This window comes from Podarcis tiliguerta, assembly GCF_965153285.1.
Source record: "Podarcis tiliguerta genome assembly, chromosome: 14".
Classification (NCBI taxonomy): Eukaryota; Metazoa; Chordata; class Lepidosauria; order Squamata; family Lacertidae; genus Podarcis; species Podarcis tiliguerta.
In genome coordinates, this window is record NC_139547.1 from 2,790,477 (window position 1) to 2,804,999 (window position 14,523).

The window sequence follows — 14,523 nt, forward strand, 5'->3', positions numbered from 1 at the left end:
AAAGGAAGAATCCACTTTCCCAAACTCACTTTAAACAAAAACTGGAATCTGGTCTAATAAATAATAATAATAATAATAATAATAATAATAATAATAATAATAATATCATCTATTTATTTTTTATACCCTGCCCATCTGGCTGGGTTTCCCCAGCCACTCTAAGGACATTCCCCTTGCCAGGATTCGGAAATCTGTGCCTCTCTTCACTGGGCTCTATTGTCTCTATTGGTGAAATAGAGGTTACCACATACCATGGACTTGTTGGTGTGGCCTCCACCTTGGAACTCAAGATTTCCATAGGCATCGGTTGGGAGTGCCTGGGTGTGTTTACTGACAAACCACTTCTCAGGCTGAGTATCCACCTGCTTCGTTGCTTCTTCTTCATTCTTGTTCGCAGTTATACTCGGAGGAATTGGGGTGTGTTGTGTAAGAAGCTGGCCACAGCAGCACCTGAGGGCAAAGAGCAACTGTGAGCCTGCAGCCAGCAGTTGACGTAGAACATTCCCCTCTTCGTGTTTAAAAATCTAATAGGGATGTTGCCCCTTGTGGTGCAGGAGTTTTAGTAGATTAATTAATGGATTGATTTTGCATTTATTTTCATACAAGTAAAAATATGCAGCTTCCTTTGTTTTGGGGTGCTGCACATGGCTTGCAACATCTTAGAATGGATATTCCCTCCTGAATGAGAAAGGGGGAGAATACCTCTTTTAAGACAGTGCTTTCCATCTGCAGTTTTAATGCTGAGTGGGGGTATCCTGACACCTGACTAATCAGTGCACTTTTTCAGGCATTCAGGTTTGGGGGTTTTTTAATTAAAAAAATTGAAGCAAATCAGTTAGACCCTGAGGAGGGAATAAAAATCATGTATCAGAGCATGTTTTGGGGCGAAAATGGTATGCTTATCTTCTGCCAAGTTCCATGCAGCACTGCACACACAAGCACATACACAGAAAACTGTCAGATCTGCTTATACCATCTAGAAGTCTGCCCTTTCTCTCTCAGTTATAAGGTGCCATGGAAGGTTTGCAGCTGGGGCTCCAAGAAGCCAGACTCCAGCATCTTTCCTTCTGAATCACTGGCAGCCTGAGCTCTCTGCTTCAAGGGTACCACGGAGGCTGCAGAACCAGCCTGCCTGAGCAGCCTGTCAGCTGACCTCGAGGGCCAGTCACAGTTTATAAAGCACTAGTCAAGAGCAAGCTGCCTAAACTTCTGAACACTGCTACTTTAATTATGTAGGATGCTGTCTAAATACCGATTTTTAAAAATAAAATAGCCCCCTGCACCTTTTAGCTGCCTTAGAAATTGCCCCCTGCATGTCTTTTAATGTGTACCTACTTTTTGCCCTCTTGCCCTCTACTCTTGGCTTGGTACACAATACCTGCCTGTTTGGACCAGCTTCCTCCCTTTTTCCACTTGCACTGACTCCAGCTGCCCCCTGATCCTGGAGCCCAGCTGTTTCTGAGCAATGAAAGTGACTGCCTCAAATTCTGGGGAGGGAGAGCACCTGCCCCCCCCCCATTTTCCCATGAGGGCTGCTCCTCCTGCTGCTGACAAAAGATTGCTTGTTTGGTGCGCAAAACCAACATGCAGAAACAGAAGATGGGTCACCTGGTAGCATCTTTGCTGTTGGCAATTATGTAGATACACTCCCTCTTGAAAAAAGTTTTTTCTATCCAAGCTTTTTGACCCTAAGGAGGGAAGGAAGAAAAAAATAATTTGATGTCACATGGTAGATAGTGATGTTTACCTGAAAAAAGGATGTATTTCAAGACTAGTTTACAAAAATGCAGCACATCTTAAGAGCATCTGTTGTGGTGGCTTTTCCCTACCTCCTATTAACCAGAAACAGAGGGGCTCCAAAGATCAAATGTAGTCCTTGCCATAGCTGTCAACTTTTCCCTTTTCTTGCAAGGAATCCTATTCGGAATAGGGGAATTTCCCTTAAGAAAGGGAAAAGTTGACAGCTATGGTCCTTGCATGTGTTAAACTGGGCCCCTTTGATGGGTTGTCCTGACACATGGTAGCAGGTTTGGTTAAATGTGAAATAACAATGATTGAAGGAAGTCAAACGAATCACCCCCCTCCCCAGAAAAAAGAACCACAAATACAAAAGAAAAACAAAAGCAGCATAGTATATCTTGACGAGACTTAAACCAGCTAAGCAGAGTGCTTAACTTTAAGACTGTTAGGAAAGTCACATTTTACATTGTACTATGGAGACGGAGTCCTGCGTTAAGTTCTACTACTACAAGTAGGTTGGGTTAAGTTAGGTGAATTCAATTTATACATTGCTTCCCACTTTAAAAAAAGTCTGGAACCATTTTACAACCAAAGTATTTTTTAAAAAACACTCAGTAAGAATCACATAAGCAGTATGTAAACAAAACAGCCACCAGAGTTAGCAGTACAGTGTCATATCATTGGTGCTGCTCAAATGCCTAGGAAATGTCTTTGTTAGCACCAGAATTATAATACAATTATGATAACATTGGTGCTAGGTGGGCCTCCCTGGGAAGAGCATTCCATCAACCGGGTGAGGTGGGGGCTACTGCAGAGAAGGCCTGTTTTCTCATTGTCCCCCTCTGGGCCTCCCTCAATGGGGGCACGCAGAGAAAGTCCTTAGGATCCGGGCAGAATCCTATGGGGGAAAGGTATATTATATAGCAGGTAGGAATACAAGACACTGCCTTATATACCAGGCCAGATTATTTGTCTAACTAATGCATACCCTCCAACATTTCTCCGATGAAAATAGGGACGTCCAATTCCATAATGATAATTTTACTATTTATACCCCACACATCTTGCTGGGTTGCCCCAGCCACTCTGGGCAGCTTCCAACGTATTTTAAAACATAACAAAACATTAAACATTAAAAAAACATCCCTATACAGGATTGCCTTCAGATGGCTTGGGGGTCAGATAACTCCATACCCTTCAACATTTCTCCACTGAAAATAGGGACATCCTAAGGAAAAGTGGGACATTCCGGACTCAAAACAGAAACTGGGATGATGTCTGTAAATCTGGGACTGTGCCTGGAAAATAGGGACCCTTGGAGGGTCTGCTAATGTATTGCTTTCTCTGATGGGCAGAAGCTCCCCTGAGTCCTAGGAGAGGGCAGAAAAGGCTCTTGCCTTTTCCATTGCCTGCTTGTCTGAGTCTTCTAACTGGAATGCCAGGGGTTGAATGTGGGGGCTTCTGCACACAAAGCATGGCCTCTGGCACCGAGCTATACAGTACTGGCTGCTGACAGATAGACCTACATCTGGAATCAAAGCAAACCCATAGAGCAGCCTCTGCCAAACTGTGCCCTCCAGCCTGGCCCAGCTGGGGTTAATGGAGTTGTACAGGTATAAATGGACAATTCTCCCAATGGAGAGATGTAGAGCCCCCAAGGGCCAGTATTGGGACCTGCACATTTTAACTTGTTCATAAATGATCTAAAGTTAAGGGGTGAGCAGTGAGGTGGCCAGGTTTGCAGATGGTACCAAATTGTTCAGGGTGGTTAAAACAAAAGAGAGATTGTGAAGAGTTCCAAAAGGACCTCTCCAAACTGAGAGAATGGGCAGTAAAATGGCAAATGCAATTCAGTGAACCAGGAACAAGATTTGGGGCCATAGTCAACAAAGATGTTAAACCAGTGCGCACCATGGATAATTTTTGCTATTAACTTGCACAGAAGAAGGAAGAAAGAGTATGTCCCCAGATTCCAGTAATCCAAACCATTCACTATCCCAAACTAGGATTCCTTGTTCTGTGTTTTCCCAAATGGCGATGTTTCTAAACCCAGGCGCTTGGGAGCACTTCTGGGAACAAAAGTAGCCCAGACGAGGTGGTCACAGGTAGCAAAAGCAGAGTGTATAGGTAGCTTCTGCTCCGAGTGTGGGGGTGCACCTTCTGTTCATAAAGAAATACCATTGTTTTCTCACTGCCTGGGATAGATAAGACATTTACACATGATGTGGTATAGAAATATAATTTTCTCCTTTCTGGGCAGCAGGAAAGAGGTTTTACTTACTGCCCCAGAATAATTTTGGAAGGTTTATCCATGACTAAAATATCTCTGAATCTATTACCTGAAGACTATGGCATGTGAATGGGGTGGAAATGGGATAGGATTTTCTGGGCCCAGAAGACTATATATGTAGATTGGGTCCTGCTACAGTTAGCAAAGGTGGCTCAAATATGCATAAAATGGATATCACATACAAATTTGAACCCTCTTTTCCCAGGTGCAGACAGTGTCAAAAATCAAGCAGGGGTCACACACAGGTAACGAGAGGCCCAAAGACAGAAAATCAGCAGGTAAATCATTCCCCATAATTATAGCTCCATACATATCATTCCAAAAAGCTTACTCTGCTTATTATCTGCCGGTGAAGAGGTCCTTTGGGAACTCTTTACAGTCTCTTTTAACAAAGCTGTTAAAAATGCATGCAATGCTGACCACAAAATCTCCTCTAGTGCCGACCTTAAACCATGCAAAGATCTCAGGTTTCGTGATTTGCCAACTAGTTGTGTTTCTGGAAGTCTTTCACCAGCGGATATTAGGCTGGCGATACAAACATTCCATGCAAGACTATGCCTGGAGTTTCAAATAGAGGAGTGTCAAAAGTGACTTAAAATTTACAGCGATTCTGCTCAGATGCTCAAGCTTGGATAAATTCAAGATCTAAATGCAGACATACCTCGTTTTATTGTGCTTTGCAGATAATGCTCCTCACAAGGACACGGGTGCAGCTGCAGCAGCCCAGCCTCCCACACCCCGACTGCCGCCCCTCTTCTGGCCATGGGAGGGGAGCTGGCTAGGGCTGGAGCCGGGTTCCCCCCTCCCCCTCTGCAGCCAGGGTGGCCTGGCTTAACAGACTGCACTGTCTTGGAAATATGACGTTCAAATGCCCTGGGAAACAACTTTCTCACTTTACTGTGATATTTGCTGCACTGTATTGTGGTGGTCTGAAACCAAACCCGCAAGATCTCTGAGGTATGCCTGCAGTTTAAAAGCAACCTTGTGTTTCTTTGTTGTGGGTATTTAGGAATACTTCATAATAAATATATCATTCCCCCCTTTTCTTCATTTTTGAGCAGAAAGGATTTGAAATACCCACTCAGCTCCTTGGGCCAGTCACTATCTCCTAGCCTAACCTGCCTCACAGGCCTGTTGCGAGGACAAAATGGGAAAGGGAGAGGAAGAGGTCCACCTTTATCGTTTTACATAATAACAACAAAAACCTATAAACACTTGTGTTTATACCAGCAGCATTCACCCACCCTTGAGAACCCCCATACAGGGGTGTAGCGCAGGGGATGCCAGAGGGGCCATGGCCCCAGGCATGGATTTTTGAGGGGGTGCAAAGCAGGAGCACTGGGGCATTGGCATGGGGACGTCTGGTTTTGTGCCCGTCAAGTGCCATGTCAGCTGGTCAGGCTCTCCCCTGCGCAGGTGGGCAGGTGGCACAGCACAGCCCTGCTTGGTTGCTCTGGCAGTGTCAGCAGCGAGGGCTGGGGTGCTGGGGTGGGCTCCTTCACCCTCCACGCTCCACCCGGTGGGGTGCATACACCCCTGGCATGCCCACCCGCCAGTCTGTGTGCGTGCACTGGTCTGGCACATGTGTGCCTGTGAAGGACACCTTGAGCTCTTGCAATACTGCTGCCCCCATATTACCACAGCTAATCACCCCTCCACACACATTACCAACCACCCCCCAACTGCTACATTTCCCTAGAAGAAACAATAACACATGTGGAGATTGGACCATAACAACCCTCCAGTCATGGAGCACACAGGGAACATTCCCTCCTACTCCAACACTTTAACTGTTGCACCACAACATACACATTGTTGTATGCATTTTTGTATAAAGCACACATTTAAAACAATTCCCCTCAATATAATACATTTTTGTACATTATTTTCACTGATGCATGCATTTCGTGCACATTTTCCCCGAATCTATTTCCCCTTTTAAAAGAAGCATTCCTACGTTGGAGAACTGCATCACAAAATTTGGAAAAATTCAAATGTTAAAGAACAGCTGTTTTGGTGTGCATATATACAGTCTTAGAGAAATGACATCTTCTTGGTTTGGCTTCACCTCTACCCAGTAGTGGAATGCCCAGGGGATGTTCTGCAAGATGAAGTCTTCTTGGGCTCTCCAGGAAGACGGCTAGCCGTAGCTCCCTGGATGTTTGGGGAAACTAAGTATCCTTCCAGCAGGAGCCTTTGCATGAAAGAACTCTGAAAGGATTATGACAGATTAATGGCAGTGTTCAGGGTCTTACCCTGCTCAACAGGAGAGGAAAAGATGTAGCACAGCCAGCAAGGTCACTATCAGCCGCGACACCAAATTTTATACCAAAGTTTAAGCCACTTTGGAAGTGCATCTCGGGTCAGTGGTTAACAATGGTCTGTCCTCTTGTGTCAGCATCACCATCATCATGCGGCTCCCAAGAGGATGCAACTGGAACCTCTTTTGTTGAATTTCTTACTAGCTGGCTGTTTTTGATGTACAGAGTGGAGGCGGCTCAACCATGAAGCTTCCCTTGGGCTGCCATGTAAAGGCCAGGGAATAACTGCTTGCTTGGATGATGCATGCAGGCTAGAAGGACAAACTCACATGGGGTGGCCCCTTCCCTTCCAGAATTAAAAGCAAGCCAGCGTTTGAGGATCTGCATGGTTCTGACACCAGCTGCCTGCCACTTTGTGCCTCCTGCCACCTCCACCTCCTGCCCCCTGGCAACAAGGGTGGGGGGGTTGGTTTTCCCCCATCAGAATCTATTGCAGGACCCCACCAGATCCTTTTACGATGCTCAAGGGAGGGTAGAAATATATGGCATGAGAAACATGCAGGGTGGGGAGGGGGTTACCTCCTTAAATAGGAACCATGGCCAGTTTTGGAGACAATATACTTCCCCCATGAAATAACTTTGGAGAAAAGCAAATTTTGTTTTGTGTTTTTTTAGCACCAATCCACAAATAGGTACCCAAAGTCACAATTCTAGTCATGAATCTTTCCATTGAAATCTGCTTGGATCTTATGGCCCCTCCAAAAATATTCTAGCAGCTGACACCAAATATTTTTCAAAGGTGTGTGCATGTCCTCATTTAGTTACCACCCAAATTACAATTTAAAGACACATTTGGATATTTCCTGGTCAGGAGAAGGTTCACAAGAATTTCAGAGGAAGCAAGCAGCATTTCAACAACTTCTGAAAAATTGTGTTTGTCTCCACACATTTATGACTTACGGAGAACAGTCTATTTTGTTATTTAGTCCAGTGGATGTTGTCTGCTTCTTGCCTACACTGATTGTCCTATTGGGAATTTTGAGTCAATGAAGAAATTATCCATTCACATCTGGAATGAGAACTGACTGACTAAATTTTGCCGAGCAAAATCAAGGTAAATTTGGAGGTTCCTTCCAAGGAGAAATATTGGAAGAATTTAAGATAAGCATGAATTTTGTTTGGAAGACTGTGGCTATTTCCCAATATGTGGTGGTGGTCACTGCACGTCCCTGGCAAACACCAATGAGGTCAGGGTTTTTAAATCCTAGAGACTGGAAGGGGCTATAGATTTGGGGAGGTGTTGCAACACCAAGGTCTCATTCCAGCATTCCCACCTATATTCATGAAAGCATCTTTAGCATGCTGGCCTCTAAGCTTCACTGCTGCTCTATCCTATCTTCTCTGGCAACTTCTTTCATAGTAATTCTGCCAGATTCAACACACCCAAAGGTAAATCACTGCAGCTCTTGCACCCTCTTTTTCAACATCCAAAATTACATATTTCATCATCATCTTGATAAACGAAATGCACGTAAATAAGTTTCAGTGGCAATGATGAAATAACATGGAATTTGAAATAAGTCAGCCTACCTGTTATTCCACGGAACATTTTACTTTGAAGAATGGAAAGATGGTGGACACTGAACAGAGATAACCAGAATTAAAGTTTAAGCTTTCCCCCCACTTTCCTTTCTATTGCTTACAGAGTTGTTTAATCTCCTCTAAAGGCTAGGACTCCCAGTCTTTCTGAAGTCCACCAGAATCCTCACTTTAAGAAGAGTGTCTCATATGATAAGCATGTGAGTTGATTCTTTGTTCAAACCAGTCTCATGACTCTTTTCGAAGGTAATCCTTTAGACGTCCCATGACTCTTCATCTCCCTGCCCGGAGGGAGTTTCCATCTCATGGCAGAACGAGGCACAACATACTGACTTTGATAGCACCCAAATCTCCAATTTGTTAAATCTTCTTTCCCTTTTCCAAACAAGTGGCTTAGAGCAACTTGTAAGAATGCTGGCTCAACAGAAAAGGCCAGCTGGATTTTGGAAGCTTGCAACTTCTAATCTGAAACACACCCTCTCTGTTCTGCTGAAATTTCACCACTATCTGCATAATTGGGACAATTGGACCTAATAACCCTTTATGGGGTCCTCATTAGGTGCACAGCTCAACATTCTTTGGGAAAAGGGGAAAGGAGGGCATATAGCATCAATTCTATCTAATCCTTTTTTGAGCAAAATGAACTTGGGCTGGATGTCAACATGAAAAGCAGTCAACAGGCCATACAACTGGGAACAACCACACATAACCCGCCCTCATACAGCATCATTACTGCTGTGTGGCTGAGCTGGTTTTGGAATATGGCTGCCAACTTTAAATAGCAAGAGACAGCCTTTGGTGTTGGCATAGTTGTTATCGCTCCTACAGGGAATGGTACAAAAAGAAATATATTGGCTTGAGCTGCACCCAATACCAACCAGGAGTGCCAGCTTGGCCCTGCCACCATGGGTGCCTGGGGCCATGGGTGCCATGCAGCATGCATGGCCCTGGCACTGAAATTTGTGGTGTCTGGCACCTTCATGGGGAATTTTGTGGGTGCTTGGGCATGCAGGGCTCTAGCACCTATGATACTGATTCATAGAATCATAGAATCATAGAGTTGGAAGAGACCACAAGGGCCATCGAGTCCAACCCCCTGCCAAGCAGGAAACAGGGCACTGATCTTCTGTCTAGCTCAGTACAGTGGTACCTCAGCTTAAGTACTTAATTCGTTACGGAGGTCTGTTCTTAACCTGAAACTGTTCTTAACCTGAAGCACCACTTTTGCTAATGGGGCTTCCTGCTGCCGCTGCGCCGCCGGAGCCCGATTTCTGTTCTTATCCTGAAGCAAAGTTCTTAACCTGAAGCACTATTTCTGGATTAGTGGAGTGTGTAACCTGAAGCGTATGTAACCTGAAGCGTATGTAACCTGAGGTACCACTGTATTGTCTACTCTGGCTGGCAGCAGCTGTCCAGGCAGATATCTACCCTTGGCCTGCTCCCTTTGAAGTGGAAACACTAGGGGACTGGACCTGGGACTATTTGCATGCAAAGCCTTAGCCACTCCTGTGTGTACACAAGCCCAAAGTTCAATGCAGATCTTTCCAGCTAAACAATCACAAACTACATCTCTGTTCCTCAATAACCTGCTTCTCAGGGTTGTTGTGAGTATTAGGAGGTGGACACCAAGCCCCTTGTGGGTAGGAGTGGGGATTAAAACGTAGTAAATAAATGCACAATATCACGTGGGAACATATTGCTCAGAACACAGACATCAGCAGCTGCTAGTTGCCCCAGATGCTCAGACAGCCGATAGGCGAAGGCTGCCCCCTATTCAGCAGAATTATTGCCTTGCATGACACTTCCCTTAAATGCAACAATCCCTTACACCCAGCACTACTCCAACAATATTCTAGACTCTGGTTAGCAAAGCGTGTTTCACTTGCAAACATAGCATCCTCCTGGGGAGAGGACCCATAGCTCTTCATGGTGACATGAAGCTGCCTTAGGATGACCCAAACTTTTGGATCACCTGGTCCACTGCCTACCAGTCTGGCTGACACTAACTCTCTAGGGGGCATAGGTCTTCCCCAGTTCTGTTACCTGAAATCTATTGTGGAGCTGTCAAGGCATGTGCTGTACTCAGGCTACATACTCCACTGTTGAGCTATCACTTTTCACTTCCTTGGCATTGGCAGACAGAAGGTTCTCTACTAGCAAAGGCTGAGGTGGGTGATCTGCTTGAGAAAAATTAAGAGCTGCTGCTGCTGCTGCTGAAGAACCAATGGATGGACCAAGGACCTGTAAGGCATTTTCAGACGATGCTGAGGCATAACCTTGTGGAGAAGCCAGAGCGGAATGGAAGTGCATTGCTTTACATTTATTTGTCATATTTCTTTCATTAAAGCTTTTTTAAAAAAACAACAACAACCCAGTGCTACTTACAGATCAATAAAAAAGGACAATCTTTGGCCTGTGGATTACAAACTAAAATACATGGCACAAAAGGAAAAAGATGAGGAGGAAAGATGAAAACAAGCAAACTCAGACACCAGTTCTTAATGCAGGTGCTCCAGAGTTCAGATCAGATGAGACTGGGCTAGGTAGGCCAAAGGCCTGATGCACAATAAAGCAGCTTCCCATGTTGATCTGTGCTCTCACTCAGGTCCCGAATATTGATAATCGGGTTTGCACAGGATGGGTGGGCTGTGCCCTTTATTGTCCTAACTTGAATTGACAATAAACTCATGCCGGGTCAGAGCAAAGTACAGACTGAATAGTCGAAAGGAATGCTGACGGTGAATGGCCAAAGAGTCAGCCTCCCAGGGAAACTGCAGTGATACAGAAATTAGCCTTCATGGATGCCTGCACTTAGACTGTGGGAAGGGCTGCTAGGCTTGGAGTTTGTTTAAGAGGATGGCTTGACATAAATGGCACGGTTTGCCTGCTGTAGAGCAAGTCCTCTTTCCCTTGCTTGCAAGGAGAGCTGGGTGCAAGAGCGGAATGCACAAGGGCCCATTGGCAGCATCTGGAAACGGGCAAGGATGTTTGCACTTGAGTGGGCAGAGGATCTACAGTGTAATGGGAGACATGGAGCAGGGGCTTTGGGTTCTCTTAGTTTCTCAGTTTTCCAATCCTAAGATTGGTTCTCCACATTTCCACATCTATTTGTGATTGCTTTCTTTTTTAAGTCCTCATGCACATTTTTAAAATAAGAAAACATTTTTGCAACACCATTTTATAATAATGACATTATTTTTTATTATTTGTACCCTGCCCATTGGCCTGGGTTGCCCCAGCCACTCTGCACAGTTTCCAACACATAAAACATAATGAAACATCAAAGATTAAAAACCTCCTGATACAAGGCTAACTTCAGATGTCTTCAGATGTCCTTCAGGCTGGACGTTGAGGGTGGAGTTGCTCCTTCAGGTATACAGGGCCAAAGCCGTTTAGGGCTTTAAAGGTCAGCATCAACACTTTGAATTGTACTGGGAAACGTACTGGGAGCCAGTGTAGATCCTTTAGGACTGGCAGCCACCCCCAGTCACCAGTCTGGCAGCCACGTTCTGGATTAGTTGTAGTTTTTGAGTCACATTCAAAGGTAGCCCCACGTAGAGCATGTTGCAGTAGTCCAAGCGGGAGATAACCAGAGCATGCAGCACTCTGGCAAGACAGTGCACCCTTATTTGCCTTATGCAGTGCAATCTCAGATGTTATTTTCACAAAATTATTATTATTATTATTATTATTAGTAGTAGTAGTAGTAGTAGTAGTAGTAGTATATCACCCTTATCCAAAGATCTCAGGGCGGTTCACAGCATAATATAAGCACTTTTATGCACACTTTACCCTTGCATGTGCATTTTTGTATACATTTGTCTGCTGGGGAACTGCATTGCAAAATTTGGAGAAGTGCCAATTTTGAAGGATTGCTGTGTTTCAGCTCATGTATTGTTTTGGGAACTAGTTAGCTTATAAGTGGGAACTGAGTCCAATGTCTCTCTCACATGGAGTGCATGTGCAGATGTCTGACCCCCGCAATGCATCCTCCTCAGAAACAATTACAGAAATTTAATGTACATGTAGCACGTGTTATGCTTTCTTCCATGTGGTCTCACATCAGTAAAATATCCTCTGAAGATAGGACAAGCCAAGTTTCCAGGTGACAATAAATAATGGTTCTGCCTTATTTTGCACTAGCCAGACATCAACTGAAATACTATGTCCAATTCTCAACACTGCCCTTTAAGAAGGATGTGGATAAAGGAAGGAGATGAAGATGTTGGAAAACAAGTCCTGTGATGAATGGTTGAAGGGACTGGGAATGTTTAGCTCAGAAAAGACTGTGAAAGGTGGGGTATTATCACCCTCTTCCATAAACCTGAAGAGGCTGTCACAGAGAAGAGAGCAATGATCTGCTCTCTGATCCATAAAACAGGACTAGATCTAATGAGGGCATATTTCAGTTGAACATTAAGAGAGGCTTCTTGACTGTAGGAGCAGTTTGCTATCTAGAGGAGTGGGGGAGCCTTCCCTGACTGGAGGCCGTCCAACAGGAGGTGGGTAGCCGTCTGCTGGGGGTGTTTCATCTCTGAGTTTACTGTGCTGCGTAAGGAGACGACCTAAAACTCACCTACCCCTCAACTAAGAATGGGGGAGAAATTCAATTTGGTTCAGATTTTCAGAACAATATACAAACAAACACAGCCTTCAAAATGTGCACTTCTCTAAATTTTGTAATGTGGTGTTCCAAGCTAATAACGTGTATAAAGGCATGCTTGTCTGATCCAAAACACCTACCCACCCCACTCACACATGAAAACAAAGACCACCACAGCCAACCACAAATGAATACCACACCCTGGGCCAACCCCAACCTCTTTCACCACCAAAGGAACACAAGTGGACAGCAGAGAACTTGCACAAGCAATGCTGACACCAAAGCCCTCATATATTAAGTAAAATAGAAACATTGCCACCTGACCCCACCCCCACTCATCTTTCCCCCTCCCCCTTCCCCCCCTTTTCTTCCTAATGTCTCAACAAATGAAACTGATTTGTAAAAATGTTACATGGAAAAAAAATATAAGAGAGGGACATTGCACACGCTTTTGTAAATCAAGAAAATCTTTAATAAAAAATAAAGGCATGCTTGTTAGAGGAAGTGTACAAATATTACTTTAAAAATACAAAAAAGTGAATGCACGGGGGGAATTGCTTGCAAGATTGTATACATCAAACAAAAATGCATTAAAAATGTGTACATCGGGAGAAATTTGCACTAAAATGCTGACAAATTTTCATGAGACTTCTTATTTGAAAAATCACAAACTGATGCAGACAAATGGAAACCTTAACTTAAGGTTGGAAAAATGAGAAATGGTAGTGGCAAAATGAATCCCTTCCCTTTGATGTGGGTCATCAGTGGCCTACCAGAAATTGGCCAGCTGTTGGCTGGGGATCACAGTGAACATTCTGTTTACAATTTTGTAAAGCGGAAGTACTTGCAACAGGTTTGTCTTTTTCAGCTTGGGCAGTTGGACTCCTTTGCATAGAGACTAGCCATATTTTCACAACATATACAAAATGATAATCAGTTTATTTAGGTATGGGATAGTCTTTGCCCACCAAGCAAAAATGAAATAATTTCACAGCACAACTCTTCTTTCTTGGCCCCACACCAGGGAGAATTGCATGAGCAAAGAAAACAGTTTAATTTTGGCAGCAGATGAGTTTGCAATTCAGTCAGATGCCTGAAAAGAGCTACTGTTCCTCCCTGGGAATATTTTGGGTATAGGATCTTATATAAATCTGACATAGTCAAGGTGATAATGTGTCAGACTGTTTTCTTTCTGTTCTAATGCCACCCACCCACCTTATTCTTGGTGGAAGTGAGGGGTGTTCACTCAAAATGAATATTTCAACTCTACAAGAAACAAACACCAATATTTTAGAAGGAGGTAGCCTCCTCTTTCATACAGGAGTGGCTGCCTCTTCTGAGGGCATTTGCCATTTGTATAAATATGTGTGTGTGTGTGAATTACAGTTCTATTGCCTGATTAATTGGGAACACTTTTTCAGTTTGACAAACTGTTTAAAACTAGTTAACCTAACAGATGAACCAACAAGGGCTGCATCTCTGCACACTTGCATGGAAGCAGATCTTACTGGACACAGTGGGGTCATTTACCTCTAAGCAGATTTTCAAGTTTTTATTGTAAATGCTGCAGCCTGAAAAGAAATATATGCTGGTCACTCAGAAACAGCTAACAAATCTGTTACTTGGCCATGCTGTAGATCTTCTCAAATTTCAGTCAGATCAATGGTTTGTTCTCTCTTAAATCACGTGACGTGAATCACCATCCTGGAGAGTTTGGTAGGTTTGCCTTTACATGCAAACTGAACCAAGTGCAACTGGTACTGGATTTTTATAAAAGTCCCTTTAAATTTGCAGATGGGGGTTAACAGGCCATAGAACTTCAAGTGGCGGCCTGGTGGGTTTGCCCCATTTGATTGCATCATGGGGGATCCTTCAACCCAGGATCGACCCTAATAGAACAAACAGCCAGCAATCAGGATTGGCTTATTCAGGATGCATACCCAATGTCTACTTACATCTGTAATCAAAAGAAGTTGTGGCCATTTGCATCCAGAGGTGTTGTCCTCTTGCTATTGGTACCCTCACCCCTC

At 44.1% G+C, this 14,523-nt stretch overlaps 1 protein-coding gene across 3 annotated transcripts in view; it reads right to left on the reverse strand.

Moving 5' to 3' along the window:
* Positions 1–8,076, reverse strand: part of TRPM1 (transient receptor potential cation channel subfamily M member 1) — a gene marked incomplete at its 3' end in the record, with an annotated part of 55,339 nt that extends 47,263 nt beyond the window's left edge. For 2 of the 3 annotated variants that reach the window (XM_083412745.1, XM_083412747.1), the window contains exons 1-3: positions 7,882–8,075; positions 1,609–1,688; positions 252–450 (exon numbers count right to left, since the gene is read on the reverse strand). In XM_083412745.1, coding sequence (XP_083268871.1) covers positions 252–254 — 3 coding nt within the window. In that variant the 5' untranslated portion in view covers positions 255–450; positions 1,609–1,688; positions 7,882–8,075. Of the gene's footprint in view, positions 1–251; positions 451–1,608; positions 1,689–7,881 lie in introns of all 3 variants that reach the window. The other variant, XR_014504797.1, reaches the window with a different exon arrangement.
* Between the last annotated feature and the right edge of the window lie 6,447 nt (positions 8,077–14,523).